General features: G+C 37.0%; 1 protein-coding gene across 3 annotated transcripts; it reads left to right on the top strand.

Annotated features, from left to right (window-relative positions):
• The first annotated feature begins 1,558 nt into the window (after positions 1 to 1,558).
• Positions 1,559 to 20,232, top strand: LOC122979279. Of its 3 annotated transcripts, none has more exons than XM_044346609.1 (6): positions 1,559 to 1,715; positions 6,500 to 6,799; positions 9,726 to 10,025; positions 10,162 to 10,282; positions 15,681 to 15,748; positions 17,009 to 20,232. In XM_044346609.1, exons 1-5 carry the CDS (start codon positions 1,574 to 1,576, stop codon positions 15,706 to 15,708), a joined length of 891 nt encoding a protein of 296 aa, XP_044202544.1. In that variant the 5' UTR covers positions 1,559 to 1,573; the 3' UTR covers positions 15,709 to 15,748; positions 17,009 to 20,232. The 3 variants fall into 3 exon arrangements, with proteins under 3 accessions (XP_044202544.1, XP_044202542.1, XP_044202543.1); XM_044346607.1 differs by having other exon boundaries at positions 10,162 to 10,278; XM_044346608.1 differs by lacking the exon at positions 1,559 to 1,715 and adding an exon at positions 2,419 to 2,675 and having other exon boundaries at positions 10,162 to 10,278.
• Positions 20,233 to 21,327: the final 1,095 nt, after the last annotated feature.

A 21,327-nucleotide genomic window follows, 5' to 3' on the forward strand; every position in this document is an offset into this window, starting at 1 on the left:
CTGAGGGCGGGGCTGAGGCATTATTATGGATATCACTTTTCTTGGCAAGACAAGCCCTGCATAGCATTCATGCACTAGGATTGGCCAGGCATCTAATTGGCCAAACTACTAATGAAGGCAGTATTTATATGCTAGTGCTCACTACAAGGGTTATTAGAATTAGCCTGAGCTTAGTACCATATTAGCTGAATTGGTTAACATCATCTGACAGTTTGAAAGTTCCCAAGTAACATAAATATTTGAGCCAATATCAACATTATACAAATACAATTTGCTATGACTCACATTCATATAGACGCACATCAGTCTTCACAAAACGGAGAGAGAAACTTAACAAGCTTGGACAGCAGACAGGTGGCTTGCTGCTTGCTTGGAATAGCGTCACATGATCAAGCAAGGGCTTCTGGGAAAAACAGAGTCTGCTGGGAAATGGAGCTCTTAAAGAATAACAGGGAGTTTTCTACATTCTCTGCTCAAGCAGTGGACAGCTGCCACCTTGTTTCCCTCTTCAATCCAAGAGCCCCCCAACTAACAATCAGATGACAGGCCCTCGTCTGTCGTGGGAGGATCTGGACCTTGACCAGAGCTGACTAACCTTTTCTGTCCTCAAGTAAAGAACAAGAAAAAGAAATGAAATCTTACTACTATTATTTGTTTACGCAGCTGTCACAGGTGAGAACATGGATGTGTTATAAGAGCTGGATACCGGACACAATTATATTTCACTTTTCCATTACAGAAAGTACTTCTTTTGTCTGAGTCAGAACTTAAAGTCAAGTTAATATCTAGAGATATAATGTTGTTGTTTTAATTGTCAGATTGCCAGTTACTTATGCTGCCATTTTGACTCCCCAATATTAATTTCATAAGTCTTACTTTTTTAAACATATCTTAACTACAAATAAATATGTGTATCACATTAAATTGTTCTTTCTCTTTCACCGCTCTTTTTTTGTAAGAGTTTCTATAGTATATTACCGACTAGTTTTGTCAGTGACTGCAGGTCATATTCAGGAGATCAAGCCGGATGTCTTTGTTTGCTCTGTCTTTGTTTGTCTTCAAGCCAGCTGCTCTGTAACTCTATTGTTTTCTATCTCTCTTCAAAACAACAGATACAAAGAACGGGGTTAAAATCGTACAGAAAAAAATCATAATAGCAAATACAGCTGCAATGGGGTTTTAATTCTCAGTGGTGTGTAGTGTTTGCAACGTTTTCACATAACCAGGAGTCATTTGATTCAGGGTTAATTTTGAAATTCATCTTTAAAATCTAATTCTGTGCATACTGAGAAGTAATGAGCAGATATGACATTCAGTACGATGGATTTATTATATGTTGGGTATAACATTTATTCAACTTACAATTTACTAACAAAACTAAACTAAACAGTGATTTGAAACAGCATTAAAGGACCAATGTGTAGGATTTTGTGGCCTCTAGCAGTGAGGTTGCAGATTGTAACCACCTGAATACCCTTCCCCTCAACCTCCCCTTCCAAGCATGTAGAAGAACCTACAGAACCTAAACTCATGAAAAACGTTTGGTTTGTCCATTCTGGGCTACTGTAGAAACATGGCGGTGCAACATGGCGGGATCTGTGGGAGAGGACCATGGATGCATAAAGAGAACTGGATACAGCGTCGGAGGCAGGGCCCTGTTCATTCCTATGACAGTTGCTCAGTGGCGCATGAAGCAAAGAAAAATCAACTTCCCAGTATGAAAGTACCCAGATCTTACACATTGTGTGGCCCATAGAGCATGCACACTTGTGACTTTCCCTGGCCGAGTCGGCTACTAGCCCTCCGGCTAACTTCAATGGGGATAAAACAATTCAATCATGCAGCTCTTCGATGCTTTTGAAATGTGATCAGACCAAACGGATTTAATTCTGATAGTGAGACAAGTCATTTCGTGGGGGTTGTGACGCTCAGAAAAATGTATCCGCTGATTTACAGACGTCTCTTTCACAATGTAAGTCTGTGGAAAAAAGTCTTTTTGGGCCAGTGTGCATCACGTGACATTATAATTACATGGTTTGGCCGCCATGTCAAATTGGCTTCAAAGCCTGGTGCTCTTCCTGTATCCAGTTCTCTTTATACATCCATGGAGAGGACGCACTCCCTATAAAGTGCTCATTCTAAGGTAACAAAAACACAGTGATTCTTATGTTCAGGTGATTACACACTGATTAAAACATACTCATGAATATTTCATTCTATTACTGCCAAGTCCGTTCGACTAGATGCCACTAAATTCTACACAGTGCACCTTTAAGAAGATTTTTTGGGGACTGAAAAAACAAATTAAACAAGAAGACACGCAGACATACATCACATCTGGGCAATGACAAAACACATGCACAACAGTTTCTGGACGTCTGTAACAGACACTACAATTCACATCAATGTCTCTGCACCGGAACACACAGCATCAGACACACAGAGCACTCGCTGCTCTGCGGACGTGCTCAGTATTGTTAAGCTACAGTATTTGACGAGTTAGGAATGGGAAGTTGTGCACAACGCAGGTCGAAACACGTCTGTGAGCGCAGAATCCGTTCTAACTGGACAAGATTTCACAAACCTTTTGATATCTAAGGAATTAACAAAGAATGTCTGTCTCTATCTGAACTCTGTGATGGAGGCACAGATGAGGATTATTCTCTTTCTTATGGGTAAGTTATTAACTGCGTAACGAATTTGTTCATTATTCTTTACCCAACCGCTGTAGGTTTATTAGAGGAATCCTTAAATACATAATAAATACTGCTGTAATGAGTTGTAAGAGTGTGATATGTATAGGTACTGTGCAAACATTGGGTAAAGTAGTAGAGGTTTAAAACAACAACAAGTTAATAGCACTGGTGCGAACATTAAATACATTTTAAATAGATTTTTAAACACACTTTGGTCTCCTCATTTGTCCGCAGCAGTTCAAGTTCAATAGCATTTTTTCAATGTGACAGAAGACACACAAGATAAAAATATGATGAAACGGAAGAATTAAAATGTATAGTGCAGTCAGACATATGCATAAATAACCCCGAACCTAATTTCACTAAAAGTTTTTGCCTCAATTTCAAAGAACCAAGATTTGAAACAGACCTGCAGTTTTCTGGTAGTTTTCTGGGAGTTCCAGGTGGCGCATAAGAATAAAATGCTGCTTCTCCATATTTAATTTTGACTAAATATATCTGTAATATGATCTCAGAGGTTTGGATGGGTCATAATGTATTAGCAGCAGATCAGGAATGTATTTTGCTCCGAAACCATTTATGCTTTATAAACCAACAGTACTATTTTAAAATCAATTGTGTGACACACAAGATGATCTGAAGTCTGTGATCCAGTGAGGACTCTGAATCAGCTACAGTTGTCTGGTCGACTTTTTAGAGACCTGTGAAGACATTATTACATCATTACAGTAGTTTAATATATTCTTAATGTGGCTATTAAAATCTATGTCTGAGTCCATGACTACACCAATATTCCTGGCTTGATTTGTGGTCTTTAATGTTGGTGATTGAAGTTGAGTACTGTGTTCTAATCATTTCAATCATGGCTCCAAAAACATTTTTTGTATGTTTCTTTGTTTTGTTATTTCTGTTTTATCTTTGTTTAACTGGAGAAAATTTTTTCACATCCAATCTTTGATTTGTTCAATGCACTTACATGTATGCAACCAAAGTCACCTGGTGATATTGTTATGTAAATTTGTGAGATATTTTGTTGTTTTCCATAATCTTAGCAAGTGGGAGCATGTAGATGTAGAATAGAAGAGGCCTGAGAACGGAGCATTTCTGTACGCTTACATGTTTACCGATTGACACAAAGTAGTTCTGATCCTTCAACTAGAATTCTAACTAATACATTTTACCAGACTGTCTAGTAATATGTTATGGTCGACTGGCTTGAATGCAGCACTGGAATCTAATAATACCAAGGCTGAAATTTTTCCACTGTTCTGTTTTAAGTAGATATTCAAGACCTTAACATAACAGTGCTGTGGTTGGGGCTGAAGACTACAAGTTTGAAAATGAAACAAATCTAGAGGTGCAATACAGCATTGGAACATTGTGAGAGAAAGGTTTAGAAATCAAAATATGTTCAGTAGAAATGAAAAATATATTTTGTTGTATTTTTGCTTTAGTTATCATTTAATAGCAGCAAGCTGATGAAACTGCAGTGTTTTTCCATCCAACAGTTTATAGTGTTGTTACTGTAAATACAGCTGCTTACACTAAAACATTTAGAGGAAGGTGTTTCCACCCATCCATTAAATCTGCACTGACCGTACAAAAGATTGCAGTCTGTCTGAATATATTTACAAACCACTGAAAAATCCAAACACTGTGACCTTATTTAACCTCCTCTTCACAGGAGTGAAAATTAAGGTTATCAGAAACATACCAGTCCATTGAGCCTTATTTAATTACTGTGTATCATTTTTCTCTATCTGGTGTGTCTGGTCTAAACTTAATTCTCCATGTTACCCCTTTTATATTTAAATTTTTTTACTTTTGGAAACAATAAAGAACCAACGCAGGTGTAATTTGCAACATGCAACTACCAGCATAAAAGTTGAATTGTAATTAAAATGTTAAAGGGGACATATAATGCTTTCTGTGATTTTCTGTTATTTATATACTGTTACGATGTCAGATATCTGTTAAACAAGGTCTAAGTTCCAAAACTTGACGTTAACTTACGTAGAAATCAACCTGCCCTCAACGATTGCTTTGCTTATGCCCATAAACAGCCCTCCGTACCATAGCCTTGGTTTCTAAGGTTGTTGCTAAGGATTTCCATGTGTTGTTTATGTTGTTCACTCTCATATTTCTGATCTGATTTCAACTCAAACATGTACAGATGTATTTGAGAAGTTTACATTTTGAGTAAAGAACGAGAAAAAGTAGTAAAATCCTGATACTATAGTTTGTTTCATGGTTTGTTGACGTGGCCTTCACAGCCGGCGGAAGTCTCCCACGATGCAGCTTCCAAAAACTGGCCAATCAGAACAGAGTAGGCTCATCAGGAGGGAGGCCTTAAAGAGACAGGAACTGAAACAGCCTGTTTCAGACAGAGGCTGAACTGAGGGGCTGCATAAAGAGTCAGTATTTATTTTCATTTTTGAACTGTAAATCATGCAAAGATATTCCAGTAGATATTCCAGATTAAAATATAGACTTGTAAATGTGCATAATATGTCCCTTTTAAGTATGGGAAAAGGTACTTAACACAAATAATCCATGCCAGGCCGACAGGTAGGATGTCAGTCTGTAATATGAACACAGGAAAGCTACTATGAAGTCCAAGAACAATCAGTATACAATTCAGAAACAGTGGTGTGATAATAGAAATGCTTTAAGATACATCAGCCCTCAGCCTACACTCAGCATCATAATTACTATCTGTATGAAAATGACGTTGATTTTTATATTGTTGAAGAAAATTCACTCAAGTCCTTGTTCAAAGTTTGCTGTAGTGGAAGTGGTTTAATAGAATTCCGGAAATGCAGTGAGCTTACTGACACAGAGCTGGTCTGATACAGTAGACTGACCCAGAGCAGAAGAAATGGAAAGACTTTATACAGTAAGGATCAAAGCAGTGACCAACAGATGGTGAACAAAAGATAGGAGGGGAGGGCATTTACATACAAGATCAAGGCAAATCCAGGGGCAAGACAGGAGGGGTCAAATCAGCAGGGGTCAGGAGGTGGAAAGGACACAATTGACATATGTTTGATCAAAGAGTTGTCTCAGACTTCACTTGATTATCGAGTCTCCAAACCAAATGTGTATTCTCCTTTAATTATCAAGTCTGCTCCCAAAAGGGTATTCTTCTTCAATATACATTGTTTTCAAGGCTAATTACCTAAAGGCAACATGTACAATACCATAGAATTGAAAGGAGGCCAAATAGGAACTGTGGCCTCAACTACATCAACAACATGGACTGAAAGAATGTCTGACCAGTCCAAACTGTGTCTACACAGGAAGCTTTACAGACACATTTTTACATCTGACGGAACAGATACTGTGATACTTCCTCAACATTGTCAGTGTGGTGAAATGCCAAACACAAAGCCAACACAGTGAAAGTGTCTAATAGTTTGTCAGTGATAAAAAAATATAACACAAGAAATACAAAAAAAAAGAAGTAAAATCTGGTGCACTTATCTGGTGCTCAATTCCATAGATGTACAGTGGGAGAGAGGGTCCCTGCAGCTGCTTCACCTGCAGCGAGGAGTAAAAACAAGAATGGAAATGTTTGCTTTAATTTTATCTCATCAAGACAGTTTTATCTCATTCGCTGCTGTTAAACATATTTAAGATGCATTTATTGTTTAGTTTGTAACAACCAGCATCAGAAAGACAGAACATGTATAAAAAAGTGGATCAGCTCCACATTGTACATCTCAGTAACATCTGTATATTCCTTCTAAGTTACAAATGTTGCCTCCAGTGCGCTGACTGTTGTTTGTCTTTTTTCTTTACAGTCATAATCTCATCTGCTACTGAGGAAGTGAAGAAGCTGACCAGCACTGAGGGAGGATCCATCACTCTACCTGACCCTGTGAAGGAGAAAGGATATCTTTTATTTGAAAGAACAAATATTGCTGCAGTGAACAAGGGGGAAGTTGAGATAGAAGTGGACATTTACATAAGCAGACTTCACTGGGATAAAAACAATGGAAATTTTACAATCACAGGACTGCAGAGGAATGACTCAGGGATTTATACTATTGACTCTAAAAAAGGACGTATTTTCACTACATCCTACAAACTCACAGTGTATGGTAAGTTGCATTTCCTCTGCCAGTGTACTGACCTGTGGGTCATCTGAGCAGGTTGCTTGACATGGGATTATGGAGCATGGAGTGCCACCTCAATAATTGTTATTTTATAGTGTCAGGATCATTAACTTTGCTAATTCATAATTTAATTTCCTTGTTCTGTCTTGAAATGAAGAATAAATAATAACATTTTGAAATGGAATAAGCAAAACTTATCTTAAAAAGTCTTTATATTTTTATTTTTTGGCCTCCATTCATTTATGCGTTTGTCTTTTATATTCCACCTCACAATTCATCTGTTTCCTGCTTTAACACTGTTTCCATTTTGTGATCACTTTAAACCCACAGAGAGGAAACAGGAACTCCTGATGCTGATCTGTGGCTTCGATTTCATTTAAGTTTTAGGCGTCACAGTGCTTATTCAACTTTTAATTAAAGAGGACTGTCTTTAAATCAATTATTGAATATCAAAGAGTAAAATTTCATAGCTTTGTTTAAAATGACAGAATGAGGAAATACAATTATTATTTAGAAAATATGATGAGCTTTTATTTGTTGTTTTACTCTGAGTTTATTCATACATCATTAAAATGCAGTTTTACTAAATGTATCTACAGTAACTTTTTAAAATGATCAGTTTATTAATTGATTATAATGAAACACTGTAAAAGACAAAATGATTTTGGCAGCACACTTGAGATACAATATTAGTGGACAACCTGCCAACCAGTTATACCTGATTCTCAACATGTCAGATGCTGTTCGAGAGCACAATGTGAAACATCTTCATGACAGCTTCATGTATTTTGATAGTAGAAGTCTGGTTTTGTTGTTGATGATAATTCATTGTGTTTGGTTCTAGTATAGGGATACATTACACAACACAAGCATTTTTTTTTTTAAATAATCAGTCAATTAAGATAATTTAAAAACACATACTGTTGTTCTGATGGTCTTTTCAGAATCCTCAAAGACTCTTGTAATTATCTGGATGAAAAACTATTCTGTCCGCTACACAATAATAAATATTTCTAATCTGTTTCCCAAAGTGCAACTTTGGTTCTGATGCAGGTAGCTGGGCGGGCTGCCATTTTTGTTTTGATTCTGAAAAAAGTGCAACAATTTTTTATTCTCATTCAGCAGACAGAAGATATAGTTTCATCCAGTTGGTTAGAAGAGTCTGAGGATTCTGAAAATACCTTCAGAACAACAGTTGATGTTTTTAAATGACCTTCTGGGTTTTTAAAACAGCACCTGGTAATTATCTTTTAGAGAGGCTGATAGTTACATGTGTGAACCAAATGTATGCTAATACATGAGGCACAAACTAGGGCTATATTAGTTTTAGCATAACTCCCACACTACATTAAAACTGTGTTTGAACCTGCACAGAGCTGGTGTATAAGAGGTGAAACTGGAACTATAACTAGAAATATGATAGAACTCATAATGTACACCTCCCAGGCAGGTGTAAGTCATCAATCATTAACTGTTGTCATGGCAGTGGCAGATGGTAGCCACTAATGATAGTAGAGCCAGAGGATTTTTTGGACACATGTTGCTCAGACCTGGTAATGTTGTGATATTATGCTGTGAGCAGTTGGAATTGCTGTTGGCAACACTTGGTTGATTGTAACAGAGACTTGTAACTGTTTTCCAGAGACCTTTGTTGATGTTGTTTATGACCATATTGTGTGATACAGCCATCCTCACCCTCACTTAAAACAACAAAAGTACAACAGGAGCTGAATAATGTTGAATATTATTAATGAGATACACAAACAGGCATTGTTTCATATGTTAGCTAGTTCATATGTGATAGCATATATTACTTTCTCATTAAATAGTATATTGTAGGTATCTTCATTTCCATCACTAGTCAGTCTCTTTCTCTTCCATTTTACCCAAATGCTGAACTAGATGAAACATTCTGTACAGTGTTTTGATTACAGTCGGCTCAGGTTGTGTCTGAAATCACTCTCTATTAACTGTCTAGTGCACTTTATTTACTGTCTGCCATTTTATTTAAGTGTCTGAATTCTGGATGTATAAACAATATTGTGCCCTCAAAAATTCACACAATGGAATGAAAAATAGTGACCATGGTATGTACACACTACTTTCTGCTAACAATCCCACAATGCAATGTGCCACATTTTATAGGTGTGAAAATACCTGTTAGTGGTGATCAGAAATTATGATTATTAGTAAGTGTCCAATTTCTCAATTTACTGCTCACTATTGAGTGAATGGAGTTACTATCATGTAAGGAGTAGTGAGTGAAATAGGGAGTGATTTTGGACACATAGTGAATGACATCATAGTTCAGTTAAAACTAAGTAGAGATGATGCAGCTGAACAAAGAGGTGAGTTTAGTGTGGAACTAACTAAAAGTTAGTGCTGACTTTACAGTCAAACTTTTGCTCATAGTAGTTTAAGAGGCATAGTTTAACCCTTCCACTGCCAGACTCAGAGATGCCCTTCTTTACACCACTGTTGCATTGAGGCATAACTTCATACTTTCTAGCTTCCAGTTGCCACAATTATGAAATAACAGCAGTAATTGTGGTGGGTAAAACAGGATGTTACTCAGTATTTCTGCCGAACTGGCATGTGGGCAGTCCAGTGATATTTACTGATGATAGTTGACTTATTCTCAGTTGTTAGAATGTGTTAACTTCAAACTGTTGGACTGAAATTGCTGGTCTATGGCAGTGGTTCTCTGTGGCTGCATGTTATGCATATCAACTTTTTATATTTTCCCAGGTTTGCTCAGAAAAAGAGCAAGTGGCTTATTTAGACATTAAACTTTACTTATCACTGTTAGTAGAATGTCTGTGGAATGAACGGTAATTAGATTAGAAGTAGATTAGGGTTTTAAAGTCACTCATATTGTCTAATTTTTATTCTCGATTAATTTCTTCTCCAGAGTCTGTATCAACTCCTGCAGTGAAGAGACTGAGTGTGAGCGCTGAGAGCTGCATCTTGCTGTGTTCTGTGGAGAAAGCTGAAGAGACAACACTGTTGTGGTACAAAGACAAGGAGATACTGAACCAGAGCAGCTCTGCTCTCTCTCTGCCTCTCACTGTACACAAGCAGGATTCCAACTCCTCTTATAGATGTGTGGCTGCCAACCCCGCTGATAATAAGACTCTTCCTGTCAACATCACGACATCCTGCAATGAACAAAACGACACAGACAACAGTGACGACACAAACACAAGATATTGTAAGACACAAATACTCAAATTCTTATAAATTTCCCCAAACTACATTTAAAATATATATATATATTTAAGGGTTTTGCCATTGGTACATATTGTTTTATTGATTTTGGGGTTTTGGTTTTTGGGGTTTTTTTGCAGATTTTGTGACAGGAATTATAATCTCCATCATGCTTGCTGTATTTGTTGTACTTATTGCCATTATTACCAAGAAGAAGTGTCTTAACAAAACCAAGACGACAACCAGACAAACACAAGGCAGGTATTTGTTATTTATTTGTTTTTCACCCTGTTTTATGACATATCTTCATCCCTGTTAAATGTTATGTGTCTGTCTTTCAGTTTTTTATACTATATGATAATACCTCTCTCAGTTTTATTGGAGTGGATCATACCGGCCAAATATGCCTTCAAAGTGTGCAGCTCAGTAGCATTTAAACATGTTGGGCTGGTCCACTGAGAGAAGAAATGATTTGTCTGTATTTCTGTCACCTTGGTTCTCGTATGTGTAATCTACTTTGAAGGGATCATTTCAGACATGACACATACATTTGTAACTGTTCTATTCAGAGCAGAAATAGTTTAAGTTGTTTTTTCCTCTGGTTGTGGGAATGTGAGGGGATTTTGCATCACTTGCAGACATATGTCAATCAATCAATCAATCAATCTTTATTTATATAGCGCCATATCACAACAGAAGTCATCTCAAGGCACTTTTCACATAGAGCAGGTCAAGACCGTACTCTTTAATTTACAGAGACCCAACAGTTCCCCCATGAGCAAGCACTTGGCGACAGCGGTAAGGAAAAACTCCCCTTTAACGGGTAGAAACCTCAAGCAGACCCCGGCTCTTGGTGGGCGGCCATCTGCTTTGACCGGTTGGGTTGAGAGAGAGAAAGGGAGAGGGAAAGGGGGAGGGGGGACAGAAGAAAAACAACGACAACAACAAACAACAACAAGCACAAGCATCAACAGCCAGGGAAGGATGTCATCAGGACTGTGAAGGACCGCGAAGGTTTGGCCCGGGACTCAGGTTTTCCTGTGAGATGAGAAAGCACAAAAAACTCCGGGGAAGAAGCAAAGTTAGTGACATGCATTGATGTTACATGAATGCATACAGATGGAGAGGAGGAGGAGGAGAGAGGAGCTCAGTGCATCATGGGAAGTCCCCCAGCAGTCTAGGCCTATAGCAGCATAACTAAGGGCTGATCCAAGGCAAGCCTGGTCGGCCCTAACTATAAGCTTTATCAAAAAGGAAAGTTTTAAGCCTACTCTTAAACATAGAGAGGGTGTCTGCACCCCGGACTGAATCCGGTAGATGGTTCCATAGAAGAGGAGCCTGATAGCTGAAGGCTCTGCCTCCCGTTCTACTTTTAAAGACTGTAGGGACCACCAGTAAGCCTGCATACTGGGAGCGCAGTGTTCTAGTGGGATAATACGGTATTATGAGCTCTTCAAGATATGATGGTGCCTGACCATTAAGGGCTTTGTAAGTTAGGAGAAGGATTTTAAATTCTATTCTAGATTTTACAGGAAGCCAATGTAATATGTGTATCACCATAATATCCAGTATCTGTTTGTCAAACAAGTGGCTCCATTCAGCCCCACAGCCTGTTAACAGATGGTACTTTCCACATTTTACTGTGGTTGTTAATGCAAATGGAGCTCGAGAAACTGAGTTTGCATGATACTGGTTTGACAAAAGGCTATTGAAGAACTTGCGTTACCAGAGTTTGGTTGTCTCAAGTTCTTTCGACGTACAAAGCTGCACAACAACACAACACAACAAGCTCCACCACATAGAAGCTAAAATTAGCTAATTTTACCCCCGGACCTCTTATTCAAGCAAAAGGATGAAAAACATTCTTTAGTTGATCAAGGCCTGTTCACATTTAATCATCCCTCTTTGAAGTAAAAAATAATGTCAACACATTTTTTAAATGTATTGTTTATAGTTTTGTATTATTATAATGAAGAAAAAATGTCTTTGGGGAAATATCAGAAATGCTCTTGTTGCAGCTGGTTGGGTGGGGGATTGTTATGTTTGCTGTTATAAACAAAAAAAGCACTTTAATTTTAGTTGTACTTGCTTAGGAGTAAAAAAGTTCTTCATTAAAAGTGAAAAAATAACACACATTAACCAAGCAACTTACTCCTGCTTATAGCAAAGTGTAAGAACAACCTCATCTCATCTCTCAAGTGATCACATGATTAATCACATGTGAGCAGATGGCAATAGCCAATCAGACAACAGGATTTACCCTACGCCTGACCCATTGTTCATACTTTAAAAAAAATATGTTTTTGTGCGAAGCATATGTCATTAAAATTTTTAACAAAGTTAATTTTATTTGTGTGAAATCCTTAATATCTCCATAAGAAATTATGTGAAATTAACAAAAATCTAATATATTTAATCTTTAATATAGGAATATATAATATCTATTAGGAATTAATCAAGAAAGAAAACCAAACTGGAGCAGGGAGGAAAGTCTGCTGCTGGTAGACTCAGTACATAGGAAATAACATTTCATAAGGGGAATTTAGTATCATATTGACAAGTGCAGTTATGTTGCATGAAAAGGGATCAGAAACAAGATCAATGTTAGCTTAATTTTTAATCACTCCAGAACATGTCTCAGAAGGGGTGTGCTTACCTCTACAAGTCTTAACTTACTTAGAAACAAAATATTATATTAAATAAGATAAATACTATATTTAATATATTTTATTCTTTAGTTTGCAAGTAGGAGTAACTCCAAAATGTGACTTTTAGCAGTTTGATAAATGTAGGCCCTGGTTATAACCCATAGACTCATGCAACCTGTAAGTAGCATTGTTTTGTTTTAAGGGGTTACAAGTCATAAGTGAAGATTTGTCATCATGGTTTAAAGAACTACTTGGTTCAACTTCAGAAATGACTGTGGTCTTGATAGGAAACAAGATGCAAACAGCAGTTACCTATGTCACAGCCTGACATTTGTTTTTTCTATCTTGCTGTAATGTCACGCTTATTCTTCTTTTCTCTTGACATGAGTCAAGACATATTTTAAGACAGCTGCTAAAGGTCCTTGTCATGTAAATGTCAACAGAGGTCATATTTGACATTTGGACAAATAACCAATGTTTTTGTTAAGTAAACAGGAAGGCAACAATTGAGGGAAGTGGCCAGAAGGCCACAGATAAGTTGGAAAGCGTCCCACCTTCCCAGAATAATACACATAGTGAGACAAATATTTATCACACATTAAGAAACAGCAGATGTAGTGAATATATTTTTAATCATGTTTTTATTTTAATTCACAAACTTTGAATTAGTAAGCAATCATTGTTGTTTCATTGATGTTCCATTTTTATGACATTATTTTACATAGAAATGTCATAGTAATATTCTGTCCACCACAAACTCATTCCCATCTACTCACATCAACCCTGTGAGATTGCCATTCATGTGCAATTAAACCTACTATCTTTTTCTATTATATGTTAGACATAATAGTGAGGACTTAACATCCATCTATACAGATTTTACTTAAAATCACAGCAGTGGTCTCATTGAAATGAATGAGGGGGCAAATGTATCTGACAGTCCTACTACAGAACGAGGGATACAAGAGGAAATTCACTTTACATTTACATTCATTCATTTGGCTTTTGTCCAAAGTGATGTACAAATGAGGCAGCCAATAATTAAAGTAGGTCAAGGAGAAGCCTTTGAGAATAAATGTCTCAACGTTCAATTCCATGTTCCACCTGACAGAAGTGCCACAAGGCTACAGGTGCATGAAGTAACATATAAATGCCTAACAGACTCTTTTATGAGAGAAAGACTGAGAAAGATCTTGACAAAGAGAATGAGTGTTGTAGGTCAACAATCACTCTTGGAGGACCTACTGTAGGTCAAGACAGAGAGGGATCTGCTGACTGAATCAAGTATGGCAACTCGCTCCACCACTGAGGGATCATACAGGAGAAGAGTTTGGATTGAGATTTCCTGCCTCACTGTGACAATAGGACGAAGCTTTGTTCATTTACAGATCATAGTGTATGATATGGTGCGTAAACCTAAGTGAGGGAGTTCAGGTAGGTGGGTGCTGTGCTAGTGGCCACTCTGTAGGAGAGTGTTTGTGACTTGAACTTCATGCAAGCAGCAACAGGGAGCCAGTGGAGTAATGAAGAGTGGAGTGACATGAGCTGTTTTCAGCTGTTTGAGGACCAGCTGTGCTGCTGCATTTTGCACCATTTGCAGAGGTTTTACAGTGCACGCTAGCTGTGCTGCCAGAAGGGAGTTACAGTAGTAAAATGTGTGTGTTATAAAAAAAAGTGGCTTGATCAAGTGACAGATGCAACTAGCTCAGTGAAAGTTAGTCAACTGTCAACTAACGACTTACAAATTTTTAGCAGACTTTGTGAGAGTGAGGTGCATCTGCTTAACAGTAGGACTGTCTTTGATCACCATGAGTTCAGTCTTAAAAATACTGAGTTGTAGTTGGTTTTCCCTCATCCATTTAACACAAGGCTGTGGTGGAACACAGAGCTTCTTCTTTTGTTAGCATGACAACATACAACATACTGTAAATCATTTATCATGGTGGAATTTCCCAAATTCCAATGTCTTTTCTGTAAAGCTCTTTGTAAACGAGATGAATGCGGGTGTTGTGACTAGAGGGCCTTGGGTTTTGCTTGTGTGTGCTCTAAGAGAAGATTGCTCACACATTTCATTTGAATTCAAGTACACACATACTTGTATCAAACCATATCAGGTCATATAAGGTTTGTGTATCTTTACCTCACAGGATGTTATAACTAAGCAACCACGGTGTTTATGTGACCACTAGTGTCGCTTTCCTGACACTCAAAGGAACATATGACACAATAGTTACCATAGAGACATAAACTGCATGAAGCATGAACTCTGGAAAATGTCATCTTAAACCAATAGTTTTGACCTTCTATTAAAGGAGAGAAAAGGATGTTGAAACTGGAACTTATACTGTAAATGCCCATCTCTAATACCTTTCTTCCTTGTCTTCTGTGAGTTAAAGGATAACTTTAAAAGTCAATGAACATGCTTTATAGAAAAAAATGCTTGCAAGGAACTATTAGAAACTGTAGAGGAAAACAATTTATTTGACAAATTTGAGTCTGGTTTCTGCACTTGAAGTTGCATCTCAGTTCTTCTGGATTTAAAGGCTGCTTTCAGTTCCATAAATCATAATATGTTATTAGAGTTGGGATATTTGGTTTAGTTCTTGAATGGTTGTCTTCATATTTGGTGATGTGATAATCATATTTATCACATCACCAGTTTCTTCTATCCATTGCTGACAAAGTGTCTCCTCCTCTGATCTTTGGAGTTCCTCAAGGGTCAATATCTTAGAAACATTGGCTTAGTTATTCAGTTCTTTAGACTGGCTTCCTGTCAAATTTAGGATTGAATTCAAAATCATTTTAATACTTGGCGTTAAACAATTTGACTGCACCATATATCAGTAAGTTGCTGATGCCTTGCAACTCGGTTATTGAGCTTTTGTTGTCCTGTTATGGAACAGTCTCCCTCTGGAGGCACTTTGTAACCCTGGTTTTGTGCTGTATATAAAATTAAGTTTTACTTTTTATTTATTTTATTTTATAAAAAAACTTCCTCTTTGTATCTGCAGATTCGGTGAACACAGACACAAGTGTTAACTATACTGATGTCCAAATATCTGGCAACAGACCCTGTCAGGTTTGTATTTGCACACACAAATACACCTTAGGTATGATAATAATGATCCCTGAACCTAAGCAATGCTAATATTAACAATGTTTGTGTAGTCATCTTCCCACAAAGTAAATACATCATGTCTGCTGGAATTATTGAGGCTTTGCAGGTGGTGTCATATCATAGCTTACATGCCTATCATAAAGGGGACATATTGATTGATTGAGTGATTTTCTGTTATTCACATACCATTATGAGGTCAGATTTCTATGTTAAACATCAGAACTTGAGGTTATCATATGTAGAAATGCTCCCTGCATGTCAAGAACACTTCCTTTTCAATGTTTTTTTTCTACATTGCCAACGGGCTGATGTAAGCTCATCGCACATTCACGTAAATGACTGTATTCTTGGTTGCTAAGGTTGTTGCTACATGTTGTACGCATTGTCCAACCTCATATTTTAGATCGGAATTTCGGCTTGAACATGTATGGATATTGATATTTTGAATAAAAACCAAGAAAAAGTTGTGAAATCCTACTACAATAGTTTGTTTCCTGGTTTTTTGATGTAGCTTCCCAAGCCGACTGTCTGCCGACTGGCAAATTGGAAAGAACAAAGAACTGGTCAATCAGAACAGAGTGGGCTTTTTTTAAACTGTAAATCATGCAAAGATATTCCAGTAAAGCCCCAGAATAAAAATATAGACCTGGAAATGTGCATAATATGTCCCCTTTAATCTAATTCACTGGAAATTGGCTGCATGAAAATATCATCCATATATCAGCCAACCAGGTTACAACAGATGACATTCCATTCTGTGACTCCGATAACATGAACAGTCTAAAGAGGAAAATTAATGTAGGTTAGACGGGCAGTGTAAATTGTTTTGTCTTTATTCCTCTACGTCAAAGCACTTAAGAGTCAGCTCAGTTTTACAGCTTCACAGGGGAAAGCAAAATATTTACTCGTACCTCCCACAGTGCTACAATGCTTAGATAGATTGACCATCAAGAAACACAGAACAATACCAGATCAATTACATTTATCAGTGGCAAAATAAACTGTTAAATTAAATTCACAGCACTGTTGTACTGTTACAGCAGAAAGAGACTTGGATCTCCATCTTGACTGGAGTCTCTATTTTATCTTGCTAACACACTCAGGAGTTCCTCTCCCAGACACCAACCAGATATTTCACTCAAGTTTCCTGTAAAAGCAAAAACTCCCTCTCACTCCCATCCTTCAAGCCATGGCTCACTTCCTCTGTTTTTGTTCTTCCAGGCAGGAAATTTATCAGATTCACCAGGAACTGTTGACCGCTCAAATCTAACAACAGTCTACGATAAATTGGAGGCTCATCGCATGCTTCATACAGACACAGCAGAGAATGTTTCAGACAAGCTTTCCACATACAGCGACTTTGCAGCAAATCACTGAAATATTTGTGTGGACATGCTTGAATCAGCAGCTTGAACTTGAATTTGCAGTGGTCAGCAAGGAAGTATATTTTCAGATCTTTCAGACTAAAGTGCACAGAGCTGTCTGGGAAAACTACAAAGTGTTTCATTATCACATTTCAAATGCACCAAATGAGGAGAGGAGTGATTCCATCGGCAGTGTAAAATGTAAAGCTCTTGTGTCCATTTCATTTTTTTGTATTTATTTTATTCTTTTGGTAGTATTCCTTTTAGTTGTCTTTTGTCTAGCTTTTGATGTATTGCTTTGCTACTGCATTTTTGCCTCATATTTACACTTTGTACAGTTAAGCTTGATATAACATTTCCAAGGTCATATATTTCATCCTTTGTGAGCATATGCAAACATTTCAAGCTAATAAAGACGCTGTGTATGAAAGCAGTGGAGAAGTGTTTGTGTTGGAGGTAGTTTGTACTTTCCACTACATTCTGGATCAAGCATACCTCTCAAAGACTATCAAGCACCACATTCTAGATGTTACCATGCTGCTTTGATCTGACAGTAAGGTGGGTTGTAGAAAACGTACATCAATTAGCTGGAAAAACATCACGTCTCTCTGAGTCAGTGACAATATGTCTGTAATGACCTTTCCTTATTAAAAAATCTCCTGCCTCAATAATGCAGTTTATTAAAATTAATAAAACTCAGTTAAAGTATATGGCTACAAATTATAAAACTGTCTACATCTAAAACAACCTAAAATCAGGCTTGATGCAAGAGCAAAGATTTCCATTCTATGCTCTATTTAAATTTTTTATGAAAATTTTATATTCTGCATGTGTTCCTCTTTTTTACAGTGTCTCAAAAAGAAGAAATCAAATAAAAATGATCAATTTCCATTCATGCTACTGGTGACTTAAAGCAGGAACTCATTGTGGGAAGACATACATTCATTCATTTCACTTTACTTTTCCTTCGACATAATGGACTCTGTACTCTCTGTCCCTGTCTACCACCTGCTTTGCATATGGCAGTTACTGTTTGGTTGCCTGGCAGGTGCAACAGATACTATGCTGTAAAAGAGGCTTCAATTAATAGAAAGAGGAAGGTAGCCAATATATTTTTACCCAGGCTACCTGGCTACCAGTCAGTTAGTGACTTCTGCCCCCTAATGACACCACAACCAGGGTGTTGCTATCATTCACTGTTTTCTGTTTAATGCTGCTAACATCAAACTTGTCTCATTAGCTGCTGACCACAAATATGACTTGCAAGAAAATTCTGTATAATAAAAGCATGTTATTTTTTAATATCTAAGAAATCAAACAACACAGTGCTGCTTTGAGGTCCAATAGTAAAATGAGGAAAACATTTGTTTTTAGCATGACTAAATAGATTCATCAAAAACAAATATCCAACAATTAAAAGTTAATAAAAAGGTTTTAAAAAAGAACATGGAGCAGAACTCTTTATGTCTATGCGCTGCCAGTAAATAATAACACAATAAACAAATTCACAGCCCAGTTCTCTGCCTAAATGTCAATGCTACAACACATAGCATTGTACTGTTTGTGGATTTGAAAAAGAAGTGGGTTCAACAGCACATTTAGATTAATGAACATGTCAGTGAAAGATGTGAAACAAAACACCTCCCTTTGTAAACTACTCCCACACATTCCTTGTATCTGCATCATCACACCGTACTGAGCAATGAGGTTCTTACATTCTTACACAAATGATATTATTCATCATATAGCCTTCTGGCACCTGGTCTTTTCACAGCATAAGACATTTTTTCCGACTTTTGTCATGGCTCACGTCATGGATTTAACATTTTGTATTTGTGTATCTTAATCCAGTCATATGTTTAATGTAATGTCAGTATTCAACATCCCACACAGTACACTATCTATTTAGTGCATCTTTGGTATGCATAAACCTAATCTTAGTGCAACTCTAGTTCTAACTATAAACTTGAACCCATTTTTAATCCTGTCCAAACTCAAACTAAACAGTTTCTAATGGGGATGAACAGAAATTGTTTCCCTAAATATACCTCTGTTAACTTACATGGGCATAACTTTAAAACCAGGCCTCAGAGGTGTTTTATAACCTTGACCAGCTAACATTTGAAGAAGTTGATTAGCAACAACATTAGAAGATAAATGGGGTGGTTAAATAAAAGGAAATGGCACAAAGGAACCGAAAAAATCAATATTTAACTAACTAAGGCAATAAAAGGATTCATTTACGTTAAATAATTTAAATTTGAGTTTCTGGAGACCTGATGAGTGTAAGTCCAATATTCACTCTCTTTTAAGGAAAATAACTGTCTCTTTAGCTGCCAAATGCTTCACTATATGTTCACCAGCTTTTTTACTAAAAAATAGCAGCATGAACTGAAAATGACACTGTTGAAAGTTATTAAACTGACCACAACAGTACAGTTGCAGGCTGTAAAACCAAAACATGTAGCTAAAAGATGCTAAAAACATCCATAGAGCTGAGGGGAGTTGGCTGATCTTTCCTGTGTTACTAAGAGCAACTCTTTTTATATTACACAATCATTTGATCCACTGTTTCATTGTTCATATTATTGATGTCATATTGCTAATACACATCATCACTATAATCATTACCATCTAGATGTTTATGTACAATGTCCTTTCAAAGATATTTTTCTCACAGAAGGGACACTTCAACTTCCCTCTTACATACCCACCGTAGGTAATGAGCACAGGACTCACTAGTCCATGACTTAACCATCCACTCAAAGACTCTAGCATTAAAGCTGTTAAAAGATGCACAACTCTGAGACCTGAAGGAGTTCCTTGATGGGTGTCCATACTGCCAATACCTAGAGAGAAAGTAATCCCAATTCCAAGGATAGAGAGAGAAAATATGAGTAAGTAATTATTGAAAGATAGACATGTCTTACACAAATGACTCTGTAAACAAGATCTGTTGTTAGGCTGTTATGTGTTGGTGAATCCTTCATTTCTTCTCTACAGTACTGCTGAACTGTGTAAAGAGCTTTGTTACTATTATATTATGTGTGCTTGTTTTTAATTAAATATGTTTTTCTCCTATGCTTTGTATTTGGATGTATTTTCACATGGGAGGCTGTACATTTTAACACTTACATGGTTCTAAGTGAGCTTCCATCAGTCCACATCCAGTTACTTTGGGTAGATGATTGACTCAACCCAATCCAAAACTTCAAATGAGCTCCAAGCTTATTCAGAAACACCTTAGGAAATGGTTTGGGTTAAAAGTTAAACTTCATTCACTTCATTACATTCAGATGCACATATTAGTGTGTTTCTAACCTCACCATTTCTCCTCGGCTCTTAACGATCACCAGGTCTGCTCTTTGGTTCAAACAGTCCTGTCTACTGTGGTCCCATGTGCTCAGTGTTGTGGACAAGTAGTAACAACTGCAGCCAAACTGATTCCATCCATCAGGGCATTTTCCTGAGGAAACACACACTGTTCACTTTATGGAACATGTGAGGAAATAAACCATGTAGCAGCTGTGGACAGCTAATTCCACATTTCATAACCTGATAGTGAAAGAAATGGTTAACTATTCATGGGATAAATCTGAGGTAAGCTGTACTCTTGGGAAAAGTCCATCTCAGCTTGATGGACTTTTTTAATGATGAATTCCAGATTTTTCTTTCTGACAACAGCAACTTCAAATTATTTATAATTATTTATTATATTTATTCTTTAGACACATTAAAAGCCTGGAGCAGCTTATTTACAATATGAAGAATTATTATCACACTGTGCAGAGATGAAGCATTCACATCACATGTTAGGTTAAGTGACCAATGAGTCATATTTACTGTACTGACAAAAACAATGCCCATTTTATCTTTTTATCAGTTTTCATCTTTTAGTTGTCTTAGCTGAGTCTGTTAGCCATCATCTCATCATTACACTGTACTGTAAAGTTATTGACACAATAGGCACTATAGTTAGTACCTATTGTGTACATTTTTATGTGTGGTAACGTAATTAAATGATTGCTGTGGCCAAAGAAACTACATTTAGTGTTGATCTGTCACATCTGGTAGCTACTGATCAACCTGAATATTATCAGTATTGGCACAGATACCGGATCAGTGCATTATATGGTATATATATATATATATATATATATATATATATATATGTAT

Source organism: Thunnus albacares, chromosome 3, assembly GCF_914725855.1.
Source record: "Thunnus albacares chromosome 3, fThuAlb1.1, whole genome shotgun sequence".
NCBI lineage: Eukaryota > Metazoa > Chordata > Actinopteri > Scombriformes > Scombridae > Thunnus > Thunnus albacares.